Source organism: Mus pahari, chromosome 18 (genome assembly GCF_900095145.1).
Source record: "Mus pahari chromosome 18, PAHARI_EIJ_v1.1, whole genome shotgun sequence".
In the NCBI taxonomy this organism is placed as follows: Eukaryota; Metazoa; Chordata; class Mammalia; order Rodentia; family Muridae; genus Mus; species Mus pahari.
Genome location: NC_034607.1, coordinates 1,925,124 through 1,952,755, shown reverse-complemented (window position 1 = coordinate 1,952,755; position 27,632 = coordinate 1,925,124). Strand labels below are relative to the sequence as shown.

The 27,632-nt window shown below is 58.2% G+C and overlaps 5 protein-coding genes across 16 annotated transcripts in view; 3 read left to right on the top strand and 2 right to left on the bottom strand.

Moving 5' to 3' along the window:
• Col11a2 (collagen type XI alpha 2 chain) overlaps positions 1 to 7,903 on the bottom strand; it is a 27,362-nt gene extending 19,459 nt beyond the window's left edge. Inside the window, exons 1-8 of one of the 4 annotated variants that reach the window (XM_021218193.2) lie at positions 7,630 to 7,903; positions 5,127 to 5,276; positions 4,828 to 5,038; positions 4,040 to 4,202; positions 2,421 to 2,612; positions 1,591 to 1,668; positions 937 to 999; positions 153 to 332 (exon numbers count right to left, since the gene is read on the bottom strand). In XM_021218193.2, the coding sequence (XP_021073852.1) occupies positions 153 to 332; positions 937 to 999; positions 1,591 to 1,668; positions 2,421 to 2,612; positions 4,040 to 4,202; positions 4,828 to 5,038; positions 5,127 to 5,276; positions 7,630 to 7,711 (1,119 nt within the window). In that variant the 5' untranslated portion in view covers positions 7,712 to 7,903. The remainder of the gene's footprint in view (positions 1 to 152; positions 333 to 936; positions 1,000 to 1,590; positions 1,669 to 2,420; positions 2,613 to 4,039; positions 4,203 to 4,827; positions 5,039 to 5,126; positions 5,277 to 7,629) is intronic. The other 3 variants (XM_029531257.1, XM_029531256.1, XM_021218196.2) reach the window with 3 other exon arrangements.
• Positions 7,904 to 8,908: 1,005 nt separating this feature from the next.
• On the bottom strand, positions 8,909 to 15,301 carry Rxrb (retinoid X receptor beta). 4 transcript variants are annotated; one of them, XM_021217591.2, is made up of 10 exons: positions 14,964 to 15,301; positions 14,149 to 14,366; positions 13,487 to 13,643; positions 12,990 to 13,169; positions 11,459 to 11,631; positions 10,839 to 10,968; positions 10,555 to 10,687; positions 10,348 to 10,451; positions 10,076 to 10,181; positions 8,909 to 9,973 (listed from the first exon to the last, which is right to left on the bottom strand). In XM_021217591.2, exons 1-10 carry the CDS (start codon positions 15,193 to 15,195, stop codon positions 9,826 to 9,828), a joined length of 1,581 nt encoding a protein of 526 aa, XP_021073250.1. In that variant the 5' UTR covers positions 15,196 to 15,301; the 3' UTR covers positions 8,909 to 9,825. The 4 variants fall into 4 exon arrangements, with proteins under 4 accessions (XP_021073250.1, XP_021073244.1, XP_029387348.1 ...); XM_021217585.2 differs by having other exon boundaries at positions 8,910 to 9,973; positions 10,348 to 10,439; positions 14,964 to 15,272; XM_029531488.1 differs by lacking the exon at positions 14,964 to 15,301 and adding an exon at positions 14,525 to 14,763 and having other exon boundaries at positions 8,910 to 9,973.
• Positions 15,302 to 15,526: 225 nt separating this feature from the next.
• Positions 15,527 to 18,955, top strand: Slc39a7 (solute carrier family 39 member 7). Of its 2 annotated transcripts, none has more exons than XM_029531426.1 (7): positions 15,527 to 16,397; positions 16,487 to 16,655; positions 16,790 to 16,843; positions 16,954 to 17,130; positions 17,236 to 17,373; positions 17,496 to 17,692; positions 18,148 to 18,952. In XM_029531426.1, the coding sequence occupies exons 1-7, from the start codon at positions 15,951 to 15,953 to the stop codon at positions 18,418 to 18,420; spliced, it is 1,455 nt and encodes a 484-aa protein (XP_029387286.1). In that variant the 5' UTR covers positions 15,527 to 15,950; the 3' UTR covers positions 18,421 to 18,952. The 2 variants fall into 2 exon arrangements, with proteins under 2 accessions (XP_029387286.1, XP_021073422.1); XM_021217763.2 differs by having other exon boundaries at positions 16,042 to 16,093; positions 16,503 to 16,655; positions 18,148 to 18,955.
• Positions 18,956 to 19,150: 195 nt separating this feature from the next.
• Hsd17b8 (hydroxysteroid 17-beta dehydrogenase 8) lies at positions 19,151 to 21,202 on the top strand. 5 transcript variants are annotated; one of them, XM_021217983.2, is made up of 9 exons: positions 19,151 to 19,206; positions 19,358 to 19,575; positions 19,656 to 19,772; positions 19,883 to 19,975; positions 20,077 to 20,162; positions 20,254 to 20,338; positions 20,498 to 20,540; positions 20,733 to 20,807; positions 20,967 to 21,159. In XM_021217983.2, the coding sequence occupies exons 1-9, from the start codon at positions 19,161 to 19,163 to the stop codon at positions 20,981 to 20,983; spliced, it is 780 nt and encodes a 259-aa protein (XP_021073642.1). In that variant the 5' UTR covers positions 19,151 to 19,160; the 3' UTR covers positions 20,984 to 21,159. The 5 variants fall into 5 exon arrangements, with proteins under 5 accessions (XP_021073642.1, XP_029387290.1, XP_029387289.1 ...); XM_029531430.1 differs by lacking the exon at positions 20,967 to 21,159 and having other exon boundaries at positions 20,733 to 20,959; XM_029531429.1 differs by lacking the exon at positions 20,967 to 21,159 and having other exon boundaries at positions 19,161 to 19,227; positions 20,733 to 20,959.
• A 1,309-nt stretch (positions 21,203 to 22,511) lies between these two features.
• Ring1 (ring finger protein 1) lies at positions 22,512 to 26,302 on the top strand. The gene is made up of 7 exons (XM_021217826.1): positions 22,512 to 22,676; positions 22,764 to 22,892; positions 23,691 to 23,851; positions 23,948 to 24,163; positions 24,449 to 24,838; positions 25,151 to 25,424; positions 25,595 to 26,302. Exons 2-7 carry the CDS (start codon positions 22,815 to 22,817, stop codon positions 25,694 to 25,696), a joined length of 1,221 nt encoding a protein of 406 aa, XP_021073485.1. The 5' UTR covers positions 22,512 to 22,676; positions 22,764 to 22,814; the 3' UTR covers positions 25,697 to 26,302.
• Positions 26,303 to 27,632: the final 1,330 nt, after the last annotated feature.

Sequence of the window (27,632 nt, the reverse complement as noted above, 5' to 3'; positions counted from 1 at the left end):
AGCCCACAGCCAACAAGGATCAAACAGGAAGTAGCCCACAGCCAACAAGGATCAAACAGGAAGTAGCCCACAGCCAACAAGGATCAAACAGGAAGCAATCCACTTCACATCCCCTGATGGCAAAGGATGAACCAGGAGCTGCTTCCACTTACGGCTCCTGAGTGAACTGTCTCCGCAGAGAGGGCAGGGCCAAGCTCGGTCTCCTCACGGTAATCATCCCCATAGCCATAGGTGTAATCGTAGAACCCTGCTGGGGAGTCTGTGCCTCCCTCCCCATATTCCTCTGCCTGGAAACTGTCAGCGGTTGGGGAGACCTGGAGATCTGTCTGCTCCTTCCCAAGGACCAGGAGGGAGGGAGGATAGATGGAGGCATTAGGCCTGAGATCAGATGTCCTCTGGGTCCCAGGGTTTGAAAACTTCTAGCCCAAAGGATTCTGAGAGTCGCTGGGTCTGGGGTGTTCTTCTCCAAGGGATCAAGGGGAGAGACCGAGGGACTAAATGGAAACGGGATGACTACTGACCACAAAGTGGATGTTTGGAAATGGGTGTGGTTAGAGGAAACAGTAGAGAACTAGGATGGCCGGAGGGCTGGACACAGGACAGTCCATAGACATAATGACAGATGAGGAGTCCAAAACCAAAGACAGAGAGAAGAAAGTGAGAGTGCTGGACAGAAAAGGGACCCGAGAATGGCACCGTGGCACAGGAGGAGCTCACTGAACACCAACATGGACAGTGTACTTTAGAATCAAAAGACAATGAGGCAGCCATGACATCGGAAGAATTGGCCATACTTAGACAAGCAGATAGAGGTCTAGAGTGACCGGAAAAGTCTTAAGTAGGAAAAGGAAGAGCCCTCCGGCCAAGGAGGCATGGCTCCTCAAGATGCTATGGGGTTGGGGCCCTCGGCTGAGATGAGGCTGGGAATGAAGTTACCTCTTCAAGGAATGGCAAGGGGCTGGACTCCAGGACTCCTTCCTCTTCGCCTGGGGTGGGGTACTAGCCCCAAGGGGAGGGGGAAAGGAGTGGGGGGAGGTAAGAGAGTAGCAGAGAAGAAAGCAAAGCTGCAAACTGTCCTCACCACAGGCAGGGTCTGGGACGGGGGTGGGGGAAATCGCAGATCTTGCAGCCCCTTTGAGGAGAAGCAATCTCCAGTGTCTATAAGTTGGGGGCAAAGATCTGGATGCCCCGTTCTACCTGCCGATAACCGCTGCCTCTGGTCCTGGGGGGAGCCCTGGCAGTGGGGGAAGCTGCCCGTCGAGCTGGGTGTCGGGAGGGGGGAGGCTGGCCGAGGGCTTTGCCAGAGCCTCCAGCTGGAGAGGGCCTCCGGGCTGGTGAGGGGGGCGCCTGCCTGGCTGCTGACCTCTTGGCAGGAGGGTTAGACTTTCTGGGAGGGGTCCGACGACCCCTAGGGGAAGGGGGAGCCCTGTGGTTGGAGCTCTGAGGACGCTGCAGTGGAGAAATAGGGGGGCAGGTAGTGAGCAAGTGACCCTCCATAATCTAGTGTCCGCCCCAGAAGCTGGGGTATGATGGGGACTTAACACAGAGGACACTGATAGGGGGAGAGGTGAAGGGGACCCTCGAGGTTACCTGATAATCAGGGGCTGTCCCTGTAGTCATCACATCGTAATAGGGGGGTTCGTAGTCATAGTAGAGAGACTCAGTGGGCTGGGAGCAGGGAGAGGGACAGACAGGATGGGAGATTGGGGGGGGGATAAGATGATGGTGCGGAGGTTGGAAAAGGGGGTGCAGGGTCAGAGAATGAGGGTTGTGAACAGAGGAGAGGTGACAGCAAGGGAGAGAGAGGGGGTGGGGGAGGAGGGAGAGGAGAAAAGAGGAAATGGGTTCCCGTGTGGATGGAAGCAGACATGATTAAGAGATTCAGTCTATCCCAAGAACACATCTGTCACCCTGAACTCCCAGGACCTCCAACCCAGACTTCCGTCCCTCTTTCCATTGTATCCCGAGGCACTTGGTGAGCCATGGACATTCTGTTCCCTAAGATTCTCTCTACCCCTAGTCCCTCCCTATCCCCCCTACCCTCCTTGGTACCACATCTCAGCTCCAGTCACCTGTCCCCTCCTCCTCGGGGCTCACCTGTCCCCCTATTATCTCCCAATCTCTTAATTCAAGAAAGAGATGGGAAACCCGAGGCAGACAGGAAGAAGTTATCACACACGGGTAGGCGCACGCGGCTCCCACCAGGGATTCTTCTTCTTCTTACTCTTTTTATTTTTAAATGAAAATAAAAAGGCGGATGACTGAGGACTGGGAGAAGGGCATTATGGGAATGGGGAAGTACAGCTGCAGACTAACGAGGACGGGACGGGCAGTGAGGACAGACCGCTGTGGGGGACAGTCCTGGACAAGCCCAGTGTTCTCCCCACAGGCTGCAGTTTCTGTTTGCCCAACTCCCTCACCTGCTGCTGGGGCTCCTGGCTCTGTGGCTTATGAAGTCTTGCTGGCTCCTTCTTTGGAGACCTCTGGGCTCTGTGAGGCTTCTGAGTCTGAGGTCCGTCCCTCTGTTCTCTCTCACATTCCAGATCCTTCTGTCCACAAGACTGATAGGCAGCTTGGACGCCTGGGACAATGAGGAGCTCCTGAACATCGCCCTGCAGAGATGAGAAGAAAAAAAAGATGGAGAGATAAAAGGGGGAGCTCGGAGAGGTGGCAGGAATGGTCTGGGATGAGGTGACTGGGTAGATTGGTCAGGCAAGCAAACAGACAGACAGGCAAGGCAGTGCAGTGCGTGCTTCCACAGGTCGGTCAGCGGGTGTCTGTGACTAGGCGGCTGGGTGTGTGGATGAACGGAGAAATTGGTTGAAGGAATAGATGGAGCGGTGAACAGGTAGCGTGCGGACGGCTGAATAGCTGTATAACGGTCTGGGACTAAGCTGGGTGTGGGAGGAGGTCAGGGTCAGCTTCCTGCAGGGATCTCCATAACACTGAGAACAGTCAGGAGGACGAGGACCTCCATCCCTTTCCGTCCCTTCCATACGGGATGCCCTGGGTTTCATGTCTTAGTCACTGATGAGCCCAGGGTCACTCTGTGACAGGTCAGATCTAGAACTCAGGCCTTCCAACTTCAGACTGAACACAGGTCATGCACTCCCTGCCCCTGTGGTCACACGTGGGCCTCTCCACAGTGGCTTTTAGAGACAGGTACAGTCCCGGGTGCTCGGCCTTACAGCATTAATGATGGTGGGGGGGGGTCCCTGGACGGATCTCTAGAAATGAAGAATCCGTCTCCTTCCGAAGCCTAGTGGCAATTACTTGCGTCCACACATGGCTCATCTCAAAGCAAAACCAAGAACTCCCCGGGTTGTCAGACCTTGTACAACCATGCTGCGCTTTCCTTCACTAATGAGGTGTGATATTCAGAAAACAGTAGCTGGCTATGTGGGTGCTGGGTGAATAGATGGGTCGACGGATGGACAGATGGGGTAGGAGGGTGGATGGGTCAATAGATGTTCAGGCTCAAGAGAATGATGAGGGATGAATGGATGAGTAGCTGGATGACGGACTCACGGCTTGAAGGAGGTATGGCTCTGTAGGCGGATGACAGGTGAGTGTGCCAATATAAGCCTACGTGTACGAGGAGAGAGCTGCCTGGGTAGATGGTTTGGCAAGCAAATGGATGAACAGGCTAGGTGGCGCATGCATCCGCAGGTCGGTCAGCGGGTGTCTGGCGAATACGTGGCTGGCTGGGTGGATGAACAGGAGTTGGAGGGCATGGATGCATGCATGAGGGGTTGTCTGTGGGTGACTGGATAGTGGAATATGTGGGTGAACCAGTAAATTGGTTGAAGGAATAGATCTATTGGTGAATAGGTAATATACAGATGACTGAATAATTGGCTATAAGCTATATCTATATAAGGGGGCCGCTTGCTGTCTACTGAGAATACCCACCCTGAAGACAAATGAAAATAAAACACCATGGGAAGAGAAATGAAGGCTTAAGCCTAGGAAGACAGAGGGCTAGAGCCAGAAGTACAGCCACGAGGTGTGGGGACAGAATCACTCTCCTCAGACTTACTTCAAAGACTTCGTCATCAAGGATGTGGGCACCAAAGATCACTACCCCGTGGGTGTCCAACACCGGATGCACACTTCGGGGAAGGGGCCGGGTGACTCGCTTCTTACAGTCCACAATGAGAGTGACAGACTGACCCTTCACAGCCACAGCCACGTGGTGCCACCTAATCGTGGGGTAAGAAGTTCACGTGACTTACTTGTGAAATCGGGGAGTCGGCAGAGCTGGGCCACAGCAAGTAAAAGACTTGGCAAAGATAATGGGATCAAGAATCACAACGGAAGGGCTGGAGAGATGGTTCAAGGGTTAAGAGCACTGGCTGCTCTTCCAGAGGGTCTGAGTTCAATTCCCAACACCTATATGGTGGTTCGCAGCCACCTGTAACTCTAGTCCCTGGGGATCTGACACCCAATTCTGGCATGTGTACTGGTACCAGGCACACGTATGGTGCATGGACATACATGCAGGCACTAATCAAGCAATATATGATGGGCATTTTCTAGTTGGGGTGACATGTATGATGATCTTGGTCTTACAGACATAGAAACTGAAGGTCAAAAAAGTTAAGTGATTTTCCCATCGTATCAGCGAGTACCTTTTTATCCCAGTTCCCAGATATTGTCTCTGAGACCCTAACACTGATCAAGAAGTGACAAGTTCAGGGCCAAGTGTGCCCAAAGGTCCAGTAGAGGTCCTCAGTTTAGAAGCTGGAGGCTGTGTGTCACTTTCTGCCGAAGGTGTGGGCCAGGCAGGACAAAGGGACAAAGGGACAAAGGGACAAGGTGACTTACTTGCCATCTGCTAGGCTGAGGCCTCGGAAGATAGGCTGAGCGGAGGCTTGTGGCCGTCCCCTCTGGTCCTCATAGAGAAAGCGGACAGGGCGGCCGAGCTCCAGGCCCAGCTGCTGGACTCCCTGGGCGCTGTATAGAGTCAAGAGGGGAGCCTGGAGGCCAGGGCGGGTCCGGACAACCGTCAGCAGAGAGAAGTCTTTAGGAAAGCCTCCTGGAACCCCAGAGAGAGACACGCAGATGGAGTGAGAGGCAGAGATCCCAAACCTCATCTCACCACCTCCCCATCTTGCCGACCAAACCTGGGAAGAGCTGGCGGGTGGGTGCGCTGAGCTGGGCAGGCCGTGCCACACGGTAAGCCGCATCACCCGGACAGACCCCTTTTGATCTCCGAACACCATCGGGAAGGGAGGGGAACCTCAGGGCACGAAGCACATCCACAGAGGGAGCACCTGGGAGGGGCAGGGTTAGAGTTAGGAGTTAGAACACGTCCTGAGGAGGGTCTAACTAGGGAATACGTAGATCTCGGTTTTCCTGACATTCTCCTAAAGGGACCTAGGTGGGAGGGAAGCAAAGTGACACAAAGGGCAGGTGCACCTAGCGGCTGGCATGCAACTCCACGCTCTGCCCCCCTCCCTCTCGCAGCATCTGTGTCTCAGACTCGCTGTCTCTCTCAGCTGTGGATCTCTGCTAGGCTCACACCTGATTCCCTGTTCCATCTCCTGCCCTCTGCCCCCTGCTCCCCTCCCCGCTTGTGCACCTGCTGGACCCCCACCCCCCTTTTCAGTTTTCCCATCTCCCTGACACCCTGTTCACCCTTTTCTCTCCCTCTTTCTCCCTCTCCCTCTCTTTCCATATCTCCCAGTCTTTGGCTTCCTGGCATCTGCTTGGTCTCTAGCACAAACAACATCTGGGCAATCGATCATCCTGGGCACAGGGGAGGCAGAGAGGTGGCTGTAGAGGAGAGGTCTTCCAGTTGCCACAGAGACTGGGTTGAGGTGGGGGCAGGGGCAACTCTGCCTGCGCTAAGGAAGGGCATGTAAGAATAAGGTGGTCCAGAAGCCTGGGCCCTCAGACTTGGCGAATGGGTTCAAAGAGGGGGAAGGGGAAACTGAAGCTGCCACACAGACCAGGAGCAGGTCCAGGGCCCCAAGCCACACATCTGTAGATGCTATCAGAGCTCCTGCCCAAAGCCCAGGCAAGCTCCGGCCACCTGGAACCTCAGTCCTGCCCTGCCATCCCCCACTACCTGAATCCCAAGACTCAGGCACTCAGCCAGGTTTCCTTAGGTTTCAGCTTCCTGGGCCCAAACTTGATGATGGAAAGTGAAAGCTCGCTCCCACACTTCCCACACCATCTCCACAGTGGAGAACTCCCACAGAGAGGGCTTGCAAAAGTGTTGGTAGAAGTGTGGGGCGGGGCAGAGGCCAGGGCAGTCAGGAGAGCAGAGGCGGGTGGGGTAGATGAGGTGGGGCAGGCAGGAGAGAAAAGGCCCTTTGAGTCCAGGAGCCTAGGAAACCGCGACCTTCCCCCGCCCCTGAGGAGCCTGGCCCCAAAGTGTGACAGCTTCGCAAACACTGACACACAAGGGCAGCTTTGAGAGAGTACGGTGAGGGAGACAGAGACTCACAGAGACCCCGGGCAGAGGAGACCTGAGAGGTCCCCACCCTCTGCCAAAGCCTGGTGGACGACAGCTCCACGCCATGCCACCCACCTCAAGCCACATACTAACCCCACTGTCTCAGACCCACTGCCACTCCGCCTATCCCCTTGAGCCCCCAAATACCCTGTCCTATTCCCTCAGGAGTTCTTAGTTACCCATCTCTCTGGAGTCCCTCCCCCACCCCTACTCAGTTCCCAAAAGGAGACAGTTATCTTGGTCATCCCCCTGCCTCAACTCTGTAAACACCGTGCACTTCCTCCATTTGGTCTAACCTAGATCCTTTACACAGTCATCCTGCCTGTTTTCTCTCTTGAGCAGAGAAAACATGAATAATGGAGATCTATACAAAATCAGACAGACAAACAGACAGACAGACAGACAGACAGACAGACACACACACACACACACACACACACACACACACGTGTATTCCAGGAGAGGGGAACTGGTTCCTTCCTGCTTAGATCCAGTTATCAAATACTCTTTTTCTAGGAGGTAAAAAGGGAAAGATGTGGCCAGTGGACACCAAGGTCCCACGGGAGTCCCACTGGCCAGAGGGGGGAGGGGCAGGAATGCAAAGAGTTGGCTCTGGTCTCAGACACCTGATCCTGGCCTGTCCAGCGGCCGTCCTGTTGGCAGCCAGCCCCGGGGCTCCCTAGAGCCAGCCGCGTGGCAGCATCCAGGGCACAGGGAGGGGTTGGGGGACCCAAAGAGGACGGGACAGTGGAGGTAGCTTTCTTCCCTAGCCTTCTAGGCTCCAACCTACAGATGTTCACCCCATTTCCTTTACCCATCAGACCTGGTATTCACTACCCTGACATCAGCAAAGACCGGGCAAAACTGGCTTTGGCCATCTCAAGTCCTTCTAAGGACTCAAACCAAGAATCCAGCCTACTCAGGCTCTGGACGGTGGCTCCTGTTGGCTGGCGTCACCTGCCCTCTGCCAGTCATTTCAGAGAGAGAGAGACAGTCCTATAGTAGCTCCAGGGAACCAAGGTGTCATGCCCCTCGTCTAAACCCTGGTTCCCCAAATCCCTTTCTCAAGGCTCAGCCGCTCCCACTCCAGGCATCCCTGGAGAGATCCCTTCCAAGCAGATGCTACAACCTCCGCCTGACTGACACCCAGGCAGGACTCCTCTTACCTGCCCATCCCCGGGCAGCGCTCAGACCCAGCACCAGAGGTAGGAGCAGAAGGAGGCGGTGGCAGCGGCTGCACCGCTCCATGGCTCAGAATGCCAGATCCCAGGCAGTCCTGGTGCTGACAGTAGACAGAAGCCAGCTGAGCCTCGGAACCAGGACCCTGGGATGTCAGCAGCTTTCAGTGGCCCAGCTCCATGCAGCAAGGTGCCGTTGCGGGGTGCACCTCTGCTTGTCAGTGCTGCTTGCTCTTCGGTGGCCGCTACTGTGTGCCCCTGGCCACCCTGGCAGCTCAGAGACCCCAGCTCGCCCCCGCCCCCAGGTCCAGCTCCCGCCTCTTGCCGCCCGCCCACTGCCACCAAGGGGAAACCCCACCCCGATCTCCACCTGGGCAGGGGGGTGTGAGGGTTGGAAACTTTCCTCACTCGCTAGCCCTGGAACGGTACACCCCTACTCCTGGAGGGATTAGGTAGCCCGCGTGTCCCCTCAGATGGCATTGGTGGGAACAGAATATATCTTCTCCAGCCCCTTTCACTTTTATGACCCTATAATCCTTTCACACCGCGGCCGCCGCCCTTGGGGGCCCAGAGCCCCTATGCAGAGTGCGGGGAGGGACTCAGGGCACAGTGGGACAGAAGGGGCGGGCCTACGGGCGACCGTCCCACGCCCACTCGTAATCAGGCCTCCATAATTACCTCCCTCGTCCTGCCACATGTAATTACAGAGCAGTCCTGGGCGGGGTGTTTATAGACCCAGCTATAGATAGCGACCCAAAGGTGGGGGGCGTAGTCGCCCTGCGGAGCGGAGTGCTCAGAGATGGGTGACTTGCTAATTGCCCCGAAAGATAAAAATACTGGACTAGGTGAAGCAGACTGAAAAGGGGTCCGGGGGACAGGCGATGCTGATGGAAAGGTCTGGCAAGAGGGTCACTCAGGGCCGTGGCCGTTCTGGGAGGGTGTCGCTGTGAGCAGTGCACTCCTGAGGGTGGGCACGGTGCCGGGTCTGCCGGGAGCCTGTGGCGAAGCCGAAGCCGGGGTGAAAACTGGAGTCACCAAGACGCCGCCGCCCGCTGGCGCTGGAAGGGCACCGGCAAACAAGGCGCCTTTGAAAAGCAGCCGCTCTCCCTCCTCCCTGGGCAGCCCCGCCCCCAACCTGGCACACCCTCTCCCCCTCCCGACAAAGCACGCCTTGTGTCCCCCACCCTGCACCGCCTCTGCAGGCCCAGGGAACCTCAGGCCATGGCAGCATCCAGGAAGCACGTCAGGGTCTCACCGGATATCCCCACATGTAGATGCCCTGGTGCCCACCACCCATATAGTTATCTCAGTCCAGAAAATGGCTATAACTGGAAAGCAACTTTATGTGCAAGTGAAAGATGGGAGGGAACCCCCCCCCCCAAAGAGATTCAGGGCAAAAATCATGCAGCCCAGCACCCATCTCTGCAGGCTGGCCACCCCCATCAATGTCCCCCCTTGAGCCCAGCCTAACTGTGCTGGAAGGGCCACCCACCTCACAGCCCAGAGCTGTGAGGAAGATGAAGGCAGAGCCCACAGAGGTTCAGGGCAGCCCACCTGAGGGGCCTCCTTGCCCACATGCCATCTCCAGCCCTGACATTTAAGTCAACCTGGGGATGTACAGTACTTCTTTGAGTCTAACTCTCAGTCTCTCCTCACAGGAAATTAAAAATAGCAATGAGTTCCTCCACTGCCAGCAGCCCCTTCGCTACCCCTTTATTCTTCAGTCTGACTGCAGGAGGTACTGTGGACGTGGGGCTGACAGGAGCCCGGCAGGCCCCTCCTCTGCCCCGCCTGCCAAGTCTGAGAGGATGAAGGCTGTCAGAGCCCTGCTCCCACGACCATCAGCTTGGGGGGCCTGCCCCACAACACCCCTTTCTGGGGGAGCTCTGTTCCACTCTTGAGAAGGGAGCAGGGCAGTGCTTTGTGCTGGGGAGCCAGGATGAAGAATCACCTGCACCATGGGAGACCCCGACAAATTCAGAGACTCAAGGCCACTGAAGGTAGACACACAGTCGTCACAGGGATCTGGGGTCCCCTCTGACTTGGAGACCAAGCGAACCCTGCTAATTGTTGCCAGATCCCTGGCAGGCTGGGCAAGTCCCCTCCTGCTCTGCAGCTGTCCCATGGCTCTGCCCCCTGCCCAGGCTCAAGTCCTCCTCAGTGACACTCCGTGTGCATCTGGGCTCAGGCTAGCTGGTGGGGAGCCTCAAGCATCTCCATGAGGAAGGTGTCAATGGGGGTGTCGCCTATGAGCTTGAAGAAGAACAGGTGCTCCAGACACTTGAGGCCGATGGAGCGGAGGGCAGGAAGACGTAACAGCAGCTTGGCAAACCTGAGGTGGGGGAGGGAGGGAGTGAGAGCCAGCACCACCCAGGCCCTGGACATACCCCAGCTTCACCCCACCCCCAGGTGTCCACAGCCCTGAGGCCCTCACCGGCCCTGCTGCTCAGGGTACTTCTGCTTGCAGTAGGTCTCCAGTGAGGCGTATACCTTCTCCCGGAGGACCTCCACCTCTCCGGGGTTGGAGAGGCCCTTGGCATCTGGGATGGTGGAGGAGGAAGAACAAGGGGAAGACGGCAGGTGAATCAAGTCAGGACAGACGGACATGCAGTGTGGCCCTCAGGGTTTGTGGGGCGGGGTGAGAAGGGGTGGCCTTTTCAGGGTCAGCTGAGGTTTCTGGGCTGAGGCGGGGCGGCCTCCTCTCACCTGGATTAAACAGTATGATTGCCCGCAGGCAGCCAAGTTCTGTCTTGTCCATCCTCATGTCACGCATTTTGGACACTAGCTCTGTCAGCACCCTGGAGAGGGACCTGCAGGTCACTCAAAGGTCACAGCTCAGCCAGCCTTGGACACGGACCAGCCTATAGCACCACCCCTTCTAGCCACAGGCCAGCCTGGCCAAGGGCCACTGACCGATCAAAGATGGCTCCCACGCCTGCGGAATGGGCTGAGTTTCTGTGCACATGAAGACCCGTGGCCAGGAGGATGCCATCTCGGACATCAATGGACCGATGGGAGAAGGATGCAATGAGGAGCTCGTTCCAGCCTGGGGGCCAGAAGGCACCGAGGGTCAGCAGCCGGACACCAGGCCACGGGAGCCCAAGTACAAAGAAAACAGGGGCAAGGTAGCCAGCTGGACTGCCTGAATATGTTCGAGAATGCTGCTGGGGGTCAGTGAAGGTCAAGAGGTCACTGACCTGCCCGCAGCAGTATGACCTGGTCGTCCAGGGGCAGGGAGGAGAAGTGCGGGATCCTCTTTGCCCACTCAACGAGTGTGAACAGCTGTTTGTCGGCTGCCTGGCAGATGTTAGTCACTGGGTCATTTGGCTGCAGAGACAGGGGGTAAGATGCATGGGAGGGGGAACACCTTCCTTGTGAGAGGTGTTTTATCCTCCTCTCTACACCCTCACTCCCTGTCGGAATCCAATCCACCCCTGCAGTCAGGCTTCTCAGGGCCGTCATAGAAACCACTGCCAACCTGGGACTGTCCAGTGGGAGCAGAGAAAAGGGAGCCTTCACCGAGTCAGAGACAAGACTTTCTAAGACAGAGTCTCACTATGCAGTCACGACTGGCCTGAAACCTGCTATGTATATGAGGCTGGCCTTGAACTCATGGAGATCCACTTGTCTCTCCCTTCCCAAGTGCTGAGATTATAGGCATGTGCCACTACACCTGGCTCACCTCACATTATTGACAGGCCTTTCAGTTCACTGCAAGGTGAGGAGGGGTTGAAAGACAGGAGGAGGGGAGATGGAACATACCCGGACTCCTCCCAGCCCCCACCTCGAGAGAGAAAGAATTAATCCCATCACTCACGCTGCTGCCACTACCCCCGGTCCCCCCAGGACCCTCAACGCCTTGGTCACTCTTCTGCTCCACAGCGAGCTCTGCCTCCAGGATCCTGTCCACGGGCATCTCCTCGGGGGCTCCCCCAGCCCCGTCTCCATCCCCGTCTTTGTCCTTCCCCCGTTGACGCTCCTCCTGAACCGCTGTAGGGTGGGAAGAGAGAAATGCAAAATTAGAAGCCAACTATGGGGGGGGTCTGAAACTCACTTGGGGTCTTCTCAGGGCCAATGTCTCTTGAGATAAAGTGACCAGTGAGGTAATTAGGAACAGAAGGCTAGGGCAGGCCAAAAGCAAATCTGTCTAGCACACACCAGACCCTGGGCTCTATCCCCATCACCACAAATAATAAATACACACAAAGTAAATGAATAGGCAAATAAAAAGAGAAGGGTACAAGAATCAAGGATGAGCTGGGCAGTGGTGGCGCACGCCTTTAATCCCAGCACCTGGGAGGCAGAGACAGGCAGATTTCTGAGTTCGAGGCCAGCCTGGTCTACAGAGTGAGTTCCAGGACAGCCAGGGCTACACAGAGAAACCCTGTCTTGAAAATACAAAACGGGGCTGGTGAGATGGCTCAGTGTGTAAGAGCACCCGACTGCTCTTCTGAAGGTCCTGAGTTCAAATCCCAGCAACCACATGGTGGCTCACAACCACCCGTAACCAGATGTGACACCCTCTTCTAGAGTGTCTGAAGACAGCTACAGTGTACTTACATATAATAAATAAATAAATCTTTTAAAAAAAAAGAAAATACAAAAGAATCAAGGATGAATCCACATTTAAATAGGCTGATGATATACTAAAATATATGCCAACACACTTTACCATTCATTGGAGAGTCCTAATAACCCAGGGGCTGAAGGCATTAGTCTCCGAAGCTCACACGATACACGGCCAGTTACACATTTGGCTGCAGACACTCCTGAGGGCAACCCTAAGCTCTGCTAACTAAAGAGCGGCGTGGAGAGAGCCTGGTCTGGTCGGTGTGTGCTCTGATGCTGGTCCTACCACTCTGCTGGGGTGATCCCGGGAGAGCTGACTTTCATCTTTGTTAAAGCAGGAATTGGACCAAAATGAGCTCTAAAATGTCTCTTAGAACCCCAGGAGTCAGCTTTAATTAGATAGCGACAGGAGAGACAACAGTCCCGACCTCTTCGGTGATCCTGTAGTTTAACCAGGTCCAAGGAAAGACTGGGAGACTAGAGAAGGAACATGGCGTCAAAGAGAGGAAAGGGCTGTGTGCAGCGGAGGGGAGGAAACAGAGAGAAAGAGGTCACCTCGCCCTAGGGCCAAGCTCTGCTGGGAGGTGGATGAACCCTGAGATGCAGACGGAGCCGGAGACACAGAGAGGTACCGAGCTAAAGAGGGCAGGAAAATGAAATCCAACTTCGCCCCCTGGAGGAGGAAGCGAGCACTGTACCACAGATATGGAGGCCACGGGCCCTTCAGCAGTCTCCCCTGTTCTCCCTGTGACTGGAGGCCTGGCCGGGGAGGCCCTTACCCTCCCTTTTCATGCCAGTGGCCAGGCACTTCTGATAGCGACAGTACTGACAGCGATTCCGCTGGCGCTTGTCCACTGTACAGTCTTTGTTATCGCGACACGAGTAGGTCAGGTCCTTCCGAATGGTGCGCTTGAAGAACCCCTTGCAGCCCTCGCAGCTGTAAACCCCATAGTGCTTGCCTATGAGAGAGAGGTTGGCAGTTCAGACAGTTTTGTGGAGACCTCCTTCTAATGGAGTCTCTTACCAATCCGCCCAGAGAGGGAACACAGTCTAAATCCTTGCTGTGTCTCACCCCAAAACGTGAAGTGACTCAGTCCTCAGTGACCAGAAACCCTGTGGCACCCCCATTCCTGCCCCTCTCTGCATCTGACATGAATCTAAAGGTCCCATAGGCCTCCTTGCTCTGACCAGCCTCAGGAACCCTTGGGAGCCCCGTAGGCAGTGGTAAACAGCCCCGACGTGCTTTCTTCTTCTGCGGCCGTGCTGAGCCCCATACCTGAGCTTCGGTCCCCGCAGATTGCACAAAGCCGTTTGCCAGCCCCAGGGCCACCTGGAGGGGGTGGACAGTGCAGGCCGCGGACCCCTAAGACCGGTGGCTTCACATCTTCAGGGGGGCCAGAGCCACCCCCAGGGAGCGACACTGTGGAGTTGATCTGGGATGGGGGAGACAGGGAAGTCACAAGAGACTCTCATATGTCAGGGAAGCCACTTCCTGCTTGTGAGCAAGCCCTGTACATATCCTGGGACAGGGTCCTGGGACACTATGGTCTAACGTAAAGGGCCTTCCTTGAGGCACGACACCAAGAGTGATGTCCACCCTTCTGTAATTGCACTACAGTGGCCCTGAAGGGCACAGGTCTTAGGAGGGCATATTGAAGTGAAAAGGGCAGCTTAGCCACCATGAGCAGGACAGGACATCACAAGTATTCCCTGCGGGCTTAGTGTTTTTGTTTTCAAAACAGAGCTGATGAAGCATGCACCCCCACAGACCACCCCCTTCATGGTCTGAGACCACAGGCCTGCTAGGATTAGAGAACTAGAAAGATCAACGGGTTATGGGGAAGTTCACCCAAAGATGGGGGGGGGGTAGGGGTGAGAAGCTGAGAACAAGGAACTGAAGGCACTGTGGCAATAAGCAGGTCACAACCTCTCTCTCACCTGAGGGCTGCTGACAGGCCCGGAGAATCCTGGGGGAGCCGGAGGGGGCAGACCAGGGGACCCCATGGAAGAACTGATGACTGGGAAGGGGGAGCCCAGTGGCGGGGGTGGCATTGGAGGTGGAGGTGCTGAAGGGGTAAGAGGTGGGCCAGGAGGAGAAGCCGGAGGGATCCCCTGGGAAAGGGGATTTGGGGAGGAGCTGTCTGGGCTTCGGGAATCTGAGAAGTGGGTACGTACAAGGCAGACACACACAGGAGAGACAAGAAGAGAAAGTGAGCCTTTTGATCATCCAAATGGACACTTTAATTCCCCCTGACCCACCACAGCCCGCAACCCCGGAGTTCAGAAATACCAAGTCGCCAATCGGCAATCTCACTTCTAATAGTCGTGAGAGGAGGCGGATGACAGAAAGGGAGGCAGTTCAGGCGGAGCCTACTGGGTCATCCCAAGCTGACCTCGGGGGTGGGGGATGCGAAGCAGCACGTGGAGGTGTAGCAGCGAACCCCTCGTCCGACCCCAACTTAGAACGTTCGGGGCAAAGAGTATGGCAGAAACACCCGGTCCCAGAGCGCAAGCTCAGCCTGCGAACGCCCAGGGTCCGCCAGCCCAAGGGGAACGGTGTCCTTCCCACGCCCGCGACCGCGCACGCAGGCCCCGCGGCCCCGCACCTGGAGGGCGGAAGCTCCCCCGCCGCGCCCCGCCCCGGGGGAGGGCGCTGGGCCTCGGGACGCCGAGGGCGCGTGTTTACAAACAAGGGGGCGGGAGCGCGGGCAGGGGGCGCGAGGGGCGCCGGCCCGGGCCCACGGGACACTCACCCCGCCCGCTGTCGCCCATCCCGTCCCGGCCAGCCTCCCCCGGCTCCGGCTCCAGGGTTTGCTGCTCTCCGGCCGCCGCCGCCGCCGCCGCCGCCGCGGGATCCAGCCAGGGCCGCCGCCGCCGCCACCGGGACGCGACCCCACAATGCATCTCTTTTCTCACCCCCACCGGCCCACACTGCCCCGCGGCAGGCCGCGGCGGGAGGAAGGGCGGACGAGTGGCCCAAGACATGACGCCGGGGCCGAGAGCGGGGGAGCCGGAGAGGCGCCAGGGACGCGCAGGGGGGACAGCGGGGGACTCGGGGGCCGCGACGGAGCCGCGGAGGCGAGCGGGCCGCGGCCCGTGGCGGCGCGACTCAAGCGCCGCGCCCGGCTGGGCACCGAGGTGACGGCGCCCGCGCGGCCGCCATCTTTGTACAGACGGGAAGTCTCGCCGCGAGCTCCCGCCCCCTCGCCGCGGAGGAGGCGGTGCCCGCGCGCCCGTCAGTCAGCCGCCTCGCCCGCCGTCCCCTCGGAGAACCCCAGCGCCGCGCATGCGCCCTGGCGCCGGGGCCGCGCCGTCCTCGGGGCGCCGCCATGTTGGTAAAGGTAGCGGGGCGCAGGCAGGAAAGGGAGCTTCCGGATCTCGCGGGAGCTCGAGGCGTGAGTGCCACGTCCCAGCAAACCGAGAACCGAGAGGATCCCGGAGCCGGCCAGAGCTCCCTGCTGTGCTCCCTTACGGCGCTTTCCAGGCCTTTACCCCGACCGGTGGGCCATAGAGACGAGGGCCCAGAGAGACCGTAAGGTTGCCGATCCAAGGCTAGAGCGGTGTCGGGGTGGGGGGCTGCATCCAGGAAGGGTGTTGGGGATGAGGCGGACCGGCCTCGGGGACAATGTAAGAGCGGAGCAAGTCGTATAGAGGTGGACGGAAGGGCTTCGAGGGACGCGGATCCCGAATAGGTAGATTGAGAGTCGAGTCGAGTCGTCCCTGTTCCTCTGGTCAGCGTGATGGCCAGGGGCCTGCGGGCCCCCCGCTGGGTGGCTGTGGGACTGCTGACCTGGGCGGCTTTGGGGCTGCTGGTGGCCGGACACGAGGGTCATGGTGACCTGCACAGAGACGTGGAAGAGGACTTCCATGGCCACAGCCACGGGCACTCGCATGAAGATTTCCACCACGGCCACAGCCACGGGCACTCGCATGAAGATTTCCACCACGGCCACAGCCACGGCCACGGGCACACTCATGAGAGCATCTGGCATGGGCATGCCCACAGCCACGACCATGGACACTCCCGTGAGGATTTGCACCATGGCCACAGCCATGGCCACTCCCACGATAGCCTCCCCCACGGAGGACATGGACATGCCCATCGTGAACATAGCCATGGGACTTCTAGGGAGGCTGGGGCTCCAGGGATCAAGCACCACCTGGACACTGTCACCCTCTGGGCCTACGTGAGTCGCCAGGGGATGTGGGGAAGAGGGACTGGTTCTTAGTCGCAGGGAAGCTCCGTATGTGCCTTCTGACTGTGCTTCTCCACCAGGCACTGGGGGCCACAGTGCTGATCTCCGCAGCTCCGTTCTTCGTGCTGTTCCTCATCCCAGTGGAATCTAACTCTCCCAGGCACCGCTCCCTGCTCCAGGTCCTGCTCAGTTTTGCTTCCGGGGGGCTCCTGGGTGATGCCTTCCTCCACCTCATCCCTCACGCCTTGGGTAAGTAACTTGTGGGCTCCGCCTCAAAAGGCATAAGCGGTTTTGTTCTTTAATGATCCCAGGTTTTCCAGTCGTCGTCAAGCACATCCCCTGAGCCAGGTATTCCCTCAAGCCTTTTCTCCCACTTCCCGCAGAACCTCATTCTCACCACGCTCCGGAGCAGCCTGGACACGGACACTCCCACAGTGGTGAGAAAGACCAGGGGCTGGGGAGCTGGGAAGGGCAGCCTCTTCCTTCCCGTGCTTTGCCCTTATACTTGAGTCTCGGTTTCCCTTCATGCTTACTGCCTCCGTTCCAGGCCAGGGCCCCATTCTCTCTGTGGGGCTGTGGGTTCTCAGTGGGATTGTCGCCTTCCTCGTGGTGGAGAAATTTGTGAGACATGTGAAAGGAGGACACGGACACAGTCACGGGCACGGAGACAACCATGCTCATGGAGACAGTCATGCTCATGGACACGCGCATGGAGATAGACACGGTGAGCCCACATTGCCTGCTACACAACATACCCAGGGTGACCCTGTGGAGCAGGGCACATTCGAAAGCTCTGTTCCCCGCTCTGATCAACTCTGTTCTCCCTCAGAGTGTTCTTCAAAGGAAAAGCCCAGCACAGAGGAAGAAAAGGAAGCGGGCGGGTTGCGGAAAAGGAGAGGAGGAAACACAGGGCCCAGAGAAGGCCCGGTGAAACCTCAGAGCCCTGAGGAAGAAAAAGCAGGCTCAGGTAAGGGATGAGCTGATGGGTTGGCTGTGGATGACGGTGGGGGTCTAGGAAATGGGGGCGGGGGAGGGTGACCAGCTTGATGGACGCCCTCAATTATTTTTGTCTTATCTCTCTGCAAAAAGACCTGCGTGTGTCTGGGTACCTGAATCTGGCTGCTGACTTGGCACACAACTTCACAGACGGTCTGGCCATCGGTGCTTCCTTTCGTGGGGGCCGAGGGCTAGGGATCCTGACCACAATGACAGTCCTGCTGCACGAAGTGCCTCATGAGGTCGGGGACTTTGCCATCCTGGTCCAGTCTGGCTGCAGCAAGAAGCAGGTTGGTGCCAACTGTATGTCCTTGGTTCCTAGTGAGCTCCACTACAGTGAGCTCCACTACAGTGAGCTGTTTAGCGTCAGGGAAAGTCGTGCCTCTGTTTTACGCTGCAGCCCTCACCTGTGTAGTCCTCTTTGATGGTTTAAGGTTCTCAGGAGATGTCTGTTCTAGTACTTCTTCCTCAACCTGGCTGATTGGGGGGCTGGGGGCCTTGGGTGTGGTCCTGAGGCAGAGTCTCATTGACTACGTGTTAGCTATCGAGGGAGCCCCAGGCAGCCCCAGACAGCTGTCTGCCTCTGCTTCCTGGTGCTGGTGCCTGGGATCCGGATTCCTGTCCTCCTGTTTGTGCAGCAAACACTACCCCTGGATCCTTCTCCCCAGCCCCTCCTTTCCTTCACACTGGTCCCACCTAATCTTTAGCTGTCGGTGATCGTGTCTTTCTCTTTTCTGCCCACCAGGCGATGCGTCTGCAACTCGTGACTGCGATTGGGGCATTGGCAGGCACAGCCTGTGCCCTTCTCACCGAGGGAGGGGCAGTGGGCAGTGACGTGGCAGGTGGTGCAGGTCCCGGCTGGGTCCTGCCCTTCACTGCAGGCGGATTTATCTATGTAGCGACAGTGTCTGTGCTGCCTGAGCTATTGAGAGAGGCATCTCCATTGCAGTCACTGTTGGAGGTGCTGGGGCTGCTGGGGGGGGTTGCCATGATGGTACTGATTGCCCATCTTGAGTGAGGGGTGGGGTGGCCTGTCCTTCCCCTAACTCCTAATAAAGGCAGTTGGGAGCCCTGGCCAGTGCTAATGCCAGGAGTGTCAGCCTTGGAGATTAGCAGGACCTCTGTCTGAGGCCTTAGAGGTATGAGGATCATACGGAGCATGAGAGGCCAGAGGGACCACGGAGTGGGAGACTGCCCAGCACTGTTGCTTTTGGAAAAATCAGTGGGACCATGAAGAAGGCTGGGAGACAGTAGCCTACCTGGTGGTCCATAGTCTACGTTTTCTCAGCACCAGCGTGCCACAGGGATCCTCCAAGGTCCCTCTCCCTCTGAACTAGTTAGTGATGGCTTCAGGGAAGAACTAGCAGAAGGGCTGGGGTAGACATCAATCGTGTGGCCTGATTTGAAGGGGGTGGGGGGTTCCTTGGGGAAGATGTCTCAGCCGGATTTTTGTCTCTACTCATTTTATACCACTGTTCGAATGGGTGCGGAGGAGCGGTGACCAGGAATAAAAGGACTTGGATCTTCTGCCCCACCTGCAGCCTTTGTCTTTTTGGGGGGAACTGGGCCCCTTGGCTACTGGATTCCCTAGGTCCCCAAGTGGTGGTGGATGGTCACGCCCCCGTGGTGGGAGGTCGCGCTGGTGGCTGCCAGAGGCCTCTGGCTGGTGTAGTTTCCATTGGGTCTGGACCGGGCCTAGCCACGCCCCCGGTGTGCTCGGATTGGCCTGGGCTCAGGGCACGCCCACCCACAACCGCCATGGCGTCTCAGCTCCGGCTCCGCTCCGCGCTGGCCCTGGTCACAGGTTCAGGGGTTCCCTCTCGGGGTGGGTTGGGGTGCCCGGGCCATGTCAGCGAGAGCCACCCCTGGAGTCCCTGGCCCTGTTGTCCGAGTTTCAGTAACTTTGCGCCCCGTGACCTCTGACCTCCGCCCGCTTCCGCGGACTCCCATCGCAGGTGCGGGTAGCGGCATCGGCCGTGCGATCAGCGTGCGCCTAGCGGCAGAGGGCGCCGCCGTGGCCGCCTGCGACCTGGACGGGGCCGCGGCCCAGGACACGGTGCGGCTGCTGGGAAGCCCGGGGAGCGAGGACGGGGCGCCGCGCGGCGAGCACGCTGCCTTCCAGGCGGACGTGTCTCAGGGCCCCGCAGCCAGACGCCTGCTGGAGCAAGTGCAGGTGATCCGGGCGCCGCGCCGCACACCCCTCGGCCCGGCCCTTTGTGGTCTTTGGTGTTAGCCTCCCCCTCCTTCCCATAGGCCTGCTTTTCTCGCCCGCCATCTGTCGTTGTGTCCTGTGCGGGCATCACACGCGATGAGTTTCTGCTCCACATGTCAGAAGAAGACTGGGACAGAGTCATAGCTGTCAACCTCAAGGTGGTGATCTCTAAACCTGTGACTTGTGCCCGCCCCCAGCCTGGGCAAGTCCTTGGAGGAAGGCTGCCACCGCAGCTGATCTTGCCAGCCTTGTTACCCTCTCGTGCCAGGGCACCTTCCTAGTCACTCAGGCTGCAGCCCAGGCTTTAGTGTCCAGTGGCGGTCGTGGCTCCATCATCAACATTAGTAGCATCGTTGGAAAGGTCAGGAGGAGTTGGGCCGGGCCAGCTAACCACGTGGGCGCTGGGAAGCGGCTCCCCTGTAGTCGACTCCTGACTCACCCTGGGTCTCTGACTCACTGTAGGTGGGGAATATCGGACAAACAAATTATGCTTCGTCCAAAGCAGGAGTGATTGGGCTCACCCAGACTGCGGCCCGGGAGCTTGGACGGTGGGTCAGACTGGGGATACGTTGGGGACCTTGCTAAGGGAAGAAGAGTCAGTGTCCTTCCCAGGGTCAGCATCCGTTCTTCCTCTCACAGACATGGAATCCGATGTAACTCAGTCCTCCCAGGGTTCATTGCAACGCCCATGACCCAGAAAATGCCAGAAAAAGTGAAGGACAAGGTAGGCTGTGGGTGGAGGGCAGTCTGTCAGAGGCCTCTGAGGGAGATTGCTGGGCGCAGGGCAAACAGTAAGTATTCCAGACATGTACATCATGAGGGATGAAAAGGTAAGGGGGGGGGGGAAGTCCATAGAAGAAACTTCTACCGTGTTTCCTTACAGGTAACTGCAATGATTCCGTTGGGACACATGGGGAACCCTGAGGGTGAGCATGGATTGCGATAAGGGTCTCAGGAGGCTTGAACAGAGCCTTAAATCTGTAATAGTTTTGAAAAGGTGGTCATACAGGGATTAATGATTGGTGTAGGTTTAGGGGTTTTTTTGGGGGGTAAGGTAGGGGGGATAGCCAATCTGTATCTAAGGAAGTAAGACTGCCCTTCCCCCACCCTCCCCACAGATGTGGCAGATGTGGTTGCCTTCTTGGCATCTGAAGACAGTGGCTACATCACAGGGGCCTCCGTGGAAGTCAGTGGTATGAGGCCTTCATGGGGAGGACAGGAAAACAGAACCCGGGTTCTATGAGAGAGTGAGGGGGACCCTGCAGAGCAGAGATCCCTTCTTTAGACCAGGGGCAGAAGTGGGTGCCTACACCCCCACCCATGCACCTGTCCGCCGCCCCTGTCCCTCTCAGGAGGTCTTTTCATGTAACTGCCTGATGGAAGCCGGACTCTGCTCACTCCCCCTCCACTGCCTGGCCCTCCTGCTGATGAGGACGCTAAGTTCCCAGGCTACAAAAGAGATGGCAGTGTGTGGCTCAGGCATGCTGAATATGGAAGGCAGGGGTGCTTGTGACCCTAATAAATTCCAAATCCTCTTCCCGGCCACCTCCGGTTCTTCTTGTGTCCAAGCCCTCAGACCCTTCCCCACCTCCCCCTCTTCCCCCTTCCGAAGGATAGTTCCCATTCACTGCCTGGTCTCCCAGGGCAACCCCCGCCGCCGGGTGTGAGAGGAAAGAGTGTATGTCACTGTGTATGCGTGACACTCTGGGTCTTTTCAGAGGGAGGGGATTCTGTCTCCACCCCCTCTCAGTGGTTCTGCAGCACCAGTCATCCCCCCCCCATTCCCCGGGTTCCTTATGGCCCCCAAGGGTGATTTGTTCTTGGCCCCATCCTGGTGTCCTGTCTGGCCCTGGAAGGGGGTCTTGGAACAGGTGGCCCTCCCCCACCCCTCCTTTCTCTTTCCCACTCCCTTCTCTCCACCTTACAATAGCGGCAGCCGGCCTGGGGTCGGATGGGGGGGATTAGGGGAGGGGGCCAGGATTAGGGGAATGGACTAGCCGATGAAAGGGGCTGGAGGAGAGCAGAAGGGAGGGGGCTGGGAGGAGGAGGAGGAAGGGGAGGGGGTCCTTGCTAATCGACTCTGGTGCCCACATAAGGACTGGCCACGGACTGAAGGAGAGAACAGGGAAGTAGGGGGTAACTGGGTTGGGGGGCGAGGGGACCCACTGCTAACTTGTCCCAGAGATAGGCCACCCCCTGGCAGCCGCTGCGCAGGCTGGCGGGGGGGACGAACACCCATCACGGTCTCTTCCTCCGTGCCCCTTCTTCCCGGCTCTCAACCGGTATGGCCCTGCTCCTTCCCCTTCTCTTTCCTCTTCGTCCGCTTCCTTCACTCCGAGTCCCGGAGTGGCTCTGCCTACTTTCCCACGCCAGACATTCACTCGTGTGCTCCCCGACTCCCCCCAGGGGCCCGCCCCATCTGGTGTCCCCGCTTCCGCGCGGCGTCTCCATCCCCGGTGCCTCCGGTGCGCTCTACTCCCCGTCCCGGGCCGCGGCTCCTGATTGTCCAAACGCAATTCTCGAGTCTCTGGCTCCGGCCGAGAGTTGCGTCTGGACGTCCCGAGCCGCCGCCCCCAAACCTCGAGGGGGAGAGGCCGGGCGGAGCGCGGGACGGTCCCCGGACACCCGGGACCCCGCCGCAGCCCTAGGACCTCAGGGCGCGCGCCCAGCAGCAGCGGTGCAGCTGCGGCCGGCTTTCCGGGGTTCCCAGGCCCGGCTTGAGAGAAGTTGGGGATCAGCGTCACGGAGGGGATCCCCGCCCTCGGGCTCTCCACAGGCACCAGCACCCACCGAGCCGGCTCAGCGCGCGCCCCGCGGGGGAGGGGGAAACCCGGTCCCACGGCGCGCGTGGCGCGCGAGGGCGGTGACGTCTCCGTCGCGGGGTGGGATACAGGGAGGGCGGAAGTGACGTCGGGCCTCGGCGCCCGGGCCATGGCGGCGGCGGCGGTGGCAGCAAGGGTTGCGGCGTGAGTGGCAGCTGCGGACCGAGCGGACCAGGGCGGCGGAGCCCCGGGGTCCCCGGGGAGGCGCCCGCAGCAGGGCAGCGCGAAGGCCGGAGCCGGGTGAGGGGCCGCGGGGTGCGCGCCCAGGGTCAGGGGGCGGGGTCTGCAGAGGGGCGGCCCCGACAGCGTCTCCCCCCCCCCCCNCAGACCTCTCTCCGCGGAGCCCCGCTTGGAGGGGGGGGTCTGTGCCCCGTCACCATGACGACGCCGGCGAATGCACAGAATGCCAGCAAAACGTGGGAACTGAGTCTCTATGAGCTGCACCGGACCCCGCAGGTGACAGGGATCTTCCAGCCCCAGCTTCCCCCTCCCGCCAGCCCTCTCCCTCCCCGCCACACTACTCTTGGCCCGACTCTGTCTTTGAATCACCTTTTATCTTCTCAAAGCACTAAACCACCTACTTCGTTTGATCCGATTTAACCCCTCAAAGCGGCCATGGCAGAGAGGTACAGCAGATATATCACTGTCTTAGTTGAAGCACGATAACACGCCAAACGTATCGTCCCTGCCCTGCCCCATCTCAACAGCCTCATGTCAATGTACACATAAATGCATCCTGCGAGCTTAAATAGGATTCCCTCTCAGTATTCTGACTCACGTGCGCTGGGACGACGTCGGAATCTGTTTGACGGGCACCCTGAACGTCTAGTCTAGGTAGCCTTGCTTTTTAGTTTTAAGAAAGCCTGTCGAGGCCGGATGTGACGGCGCAGTCTTTAACCCCAGCACTCCTGAAGCAGGGACAGGCGGATCTCTTAAGTTTGAGGTCAGTCTGGTTAGAGGCCTGCCAGGATTACGTGCATATGGAGACCCTATCTTGAAAACAGCAAACAAGAAATACGTCTATAGAGTAGATACCCTCCCACCCCAGTCCTCTCAAGCCTCTGATCCCTCTGTTTCAAAACTCCTTGTAGATGGGCCCTCGTCCCTTCTGTCCTGGTAATTTCCAAGTCATTGGTCTCCTCCATCCCAGAATTCCCATCAGTTTGGTCAGCATGGCTGTCCAGGTTCTTACCTTCCTCAGAGCTTGCCTCTAAAGTCCCCTTTCCCCACCCCGCCGCCCCGCCCATGACCCAGGAAGCCATCATGGATGGCACGGAGATTGCCGTTTCGCCCCGGTCGCTGCATTCGGAGCTCATGTGTCCCATCTGCCTGGACATGCTGAAGAACACGATGACCACCAAGGAGTGCCTGCACAGGTTCTGCTCGGACTGCATCGTCACTGCCCTGCGGAGCGGGTAACCGAGGGACATGTCCGCCATGGGGCCGGGCGGGCCAGCCTGGGCATCCGTGATGGGAGCTGGCCCTACAGAGCTCCCTTCCTCCCACCCCAGGAACAAGGAGTGCCCTACCTGCCGGAAAAAGCTGGTGTCCAAGCGGTCCCTACGGCCGGACCCCAACTTCGACGCCCTGATCTCCAAAATCTACCCTAGCCGGGAGGAATACGAGGCCCATCAGGACCGGGTGCTCATCCGCCTCAGCCGCCTGCACAACCAGCAGGCGCTGAGCTCCAGCATCGAGGAGGGGCTCCGGATGCAGGCCATGCACAGGTGTGGAGATCCAGAGACCGCATTACCCGTGGGTCTTGTCTGGAGTACGGGCCTGATAGGCTGCGCTCGAGCTGCCAGGCGGTGACCTGGGGTTTGAGGACAAGTGTCTGTTCTCAAACAAGCTAACCTCTGCCAGCCCTCTTTAGGCCTGTGTCTCCGACCATCAGATAGAAACAGGAAGCATCACTAGGAGGCCTCCAGGGCCTGGGGAGGGGGGGTCCCCTGAAGTTTAACACTAAAGGCTTGAATCCTGCTCTTTGTAACCTGGGGTGTTTGTTTCTGCAGGGCCCAGCGTGTGAGGCGGCCGATGCCTGGATCTGATCCGACCGCTGCAATGAGTGGGGGGGAAGGAGACCCTGGGGAGGGAGAAGGGGAGGGAGAGGATGTAAGCTCCGACTCCGCCCCAGACTCTGCTCCAGGCCCTGCTCCCAAGCGACCCCGCGGAGGGGGTGTAGGGGGCAGCAGTGTCGGGGCGGGGGGTGTGGCTGCCGGTGGGGCTTGCGGGGGTGCGGGTTCTGAAGACTCTGGTGACCGCGGCGGCACCCTGGGAGGGGGAACCCTAGGCCCCCCAAGCCCTCCTGGGGCCCCCAGTCCTCCAGAGCCCGGTGGAGAGATCGAGCTTGTGTTCCGGCCCCATCCCCTGCTTGTGGAGAAAGGAGAGTACTGCCAGACTCGGTGAGGAGCCACCGGACCACCTGGAAACTCGAGCTCAGAAATCTGCGTCAGAGGGGGCTTCAGGCCTGGGGGTGTAGTTCAGTCAGTAGGGTGCCTGTCAAGCATGCATGAGTTTGCTCCCCAGCAACACATAAGCCAAGGGTGGTAGTGTACACCTGTCATCCCAGAGGCAGGGGGATGAGAGGTCGAAGGTCACCTTCAGCTACATAGCAAGGTAGAGGCTAGCCTGGGGTACCTGAATGCCCCCCCCCCCCAGCCAGACCTTTTGGAGAAGGCTGTGCACTCAGGGACTCTTGTCCCTTCCACCCCCAGGTACGTGAAGACTACTGGGAATGCCACAGTGGATCACCTCTCCAAGTACCTGGCCCTGCGCATTGCCCTGGAGAGGAGGCAACAGCAGGAAACGGCAGAGCCCGGAGGGCCTGGTGGGGGTGCCTCGGACCCAGGCGGACCTGACGGGGGTGGTGGGGACAGAGGGGTTGCCGGAGGAGGCGAAGGCCCTGAGGAGCCTGCGCTGCCCAGCCTGGAGGGTGTCAGTGAAAAGCAGTACACCATCTACATCGCTCCTGGGGGCGGGGCGTTCACGGTGAGCATCCGCTGATGGTCACAGAGCAGGCCGTCCCTCTCTGGGGGCTCCTGTTGGGCCACACCTCCTCTGGTTTTCAGGTTTTTTTACTTCCTCCCCGCGCCCTCTTTTCCTCTTGTCCGTTTCCTCTTCTAACTTCCCTCCCCCTGCCTCTCTCTCCCCCTCCGCAGACGCTGAACGGCTCACTGACCTTGGAGCTTGTGAACGAGAAGTTCTGGAAGGTGTCCAGGCCCTTAGAGCTCTGCTATGCCCCCACGAAGGACCCAAAATGACGTCACAAGGGGACAGCCGGAAGATGGGGACCACAGGGTGTCTCTGTGTCCCAGCTCGGCCTGCCAGCTTCATCTCCCAAAGCCCCCCAGCCAGACAGCAAGAGGACAGAGAGGACAAACGGCTTTTATACAAAGTATCTATATTGAATTAGTCTATATTGGACAGCACGGGCCTGTGCCCACTACTGCCTTTTCTATGGACCCTAGCTTCCCACCCTGCCGGTGACGGGGAGGGTGGACAAGCCCCCCCCCCGCCCCGCCCTCCTCCCAACAACAAATTTGCTTATTTCTTTGAAACCTGCAGTTCTCTGTGTGTGTGTCGAGGGGAGGGAGCTGGAGAGATGGCCCAGCGGCTGAGAGCACTGGCCTCTCATGCAGAGGACCCGTTTGATTCCTAGCGTCCACACGGTAGCTTGCCACCATCTGTAACTCCAGTGCCAGGGCGTTGGATGCCCTTTTCTGACCTCTGCAGTCTCCAGGAACACATGGTACACTGACCAGTGCAGGCGAGAGAACCAAACACACAGAATTAAAACTAATGAGCTGGTTGAATGGGCGCACACCTTTAATCCCTGTGCTCCAGAGGCGGAGGCAGGCCGTTCTCTGTAAGTTTGAGGGCAGCCTGGTCTACAGAGTGAGTTCCAGGCTAGGCAAGACTATGTAGTGAGACCCTGCCTTTAAAAACAACAACCAAGGGCTGGAGAGATGGCTCAGTGGTTAAGAGCAGAGGTCTTGAGTTCAATTCCCAGCAACCACGTGGTGGCTCACAACCATCTGTAATGGGATCTGATGCCCTCTTCTGGTGTATCTGAAGACAACAGTGTGTGCACATACATAAAATAAGTCTTAAAAAAAAAAAAAAAAAAGCCGGGTGTGGTGGTGCACGTCTTTAATCCCAGCAAGTGGGAGGCAGAGGCAGGCAGATTTCTGAGTTTGAGGCCAGTCTGGTCTACAGAGTGAGTTCCAGGACAGCCAGGGCTACACAGAGAAACCCTGTCTCGAAAAACCAAAACAAAACAAAACAAAACAAAAAACCAGCCTGGTCTACCTGATGAATTCCAAGCTGGCCTGGACTGATCCAAAAGCAAACACCGGAAGAAAGGGGAACTGGTGAAGAGAGGAGGGGGTGTGGGGTGCTGGGTGGGCAGGAGTCCAAAGCTTATTCTGCACAAACCCAGTGGCAGATCCCGCTAGCCTGTGGAATGGGCAGGGCAAAGTCTCCACAGTAAAGTTGATTCGGCCACTGAGAGGACAAAGCATGAAGGGGCAGATTGTCCCCGCTGCTGGTGTCAGAAATGACAGGGAATGGGGCTGTGAGAACCAGTCGTGACCTCAGTCTGGAGTCCCAGACAAGTCTAGGGTTGCCTGGACAGGTCTTCAGCAAAACGAACAACCCCTCTCCCTCCCACTGCCCACCCTCCTGCCCCAGCATCCCTATCTCCTTCATTCTACAGGGCTGAGGCCTCAAGATGCTGCGGGCTGGATGGCCTCTCGGGTTTTCTTGTGTGATCCTCTGGTACTCAGTTACAGCCCACTCACAGTTCCCCTGAGTATGGCAGATGACCTGGCAAAGTGCCACCAAGGCCCCACAGAGATCAAGATGCTCTCTCACTCCTCCATGCAGCCCCGTTCTGCAGCATCCATCCTGGACCCCTCCCCATCTTCTTTTAAAAAGACGTATTTTATGTGAGTACATTGTAGCTGTCTTCAGACACACCAAAAGAGGGCATCAGATCCCATTACAGTTGGTTGTGAACCACCATCTCTTGTGCAGTTGCGGGGAATTTGTACTCACGACCTCTGGAAGTGCAGTCAGTGAGTGCTCTTAACTGCTGAGCCATCTCTCCAGCCCCTTGATTTGTTTTGTTTTTTAGATAGGGTTGCACTATGCCACCCTGGCTGCCTAGGATCCACTACATAGACCAGGCTAGCTCTG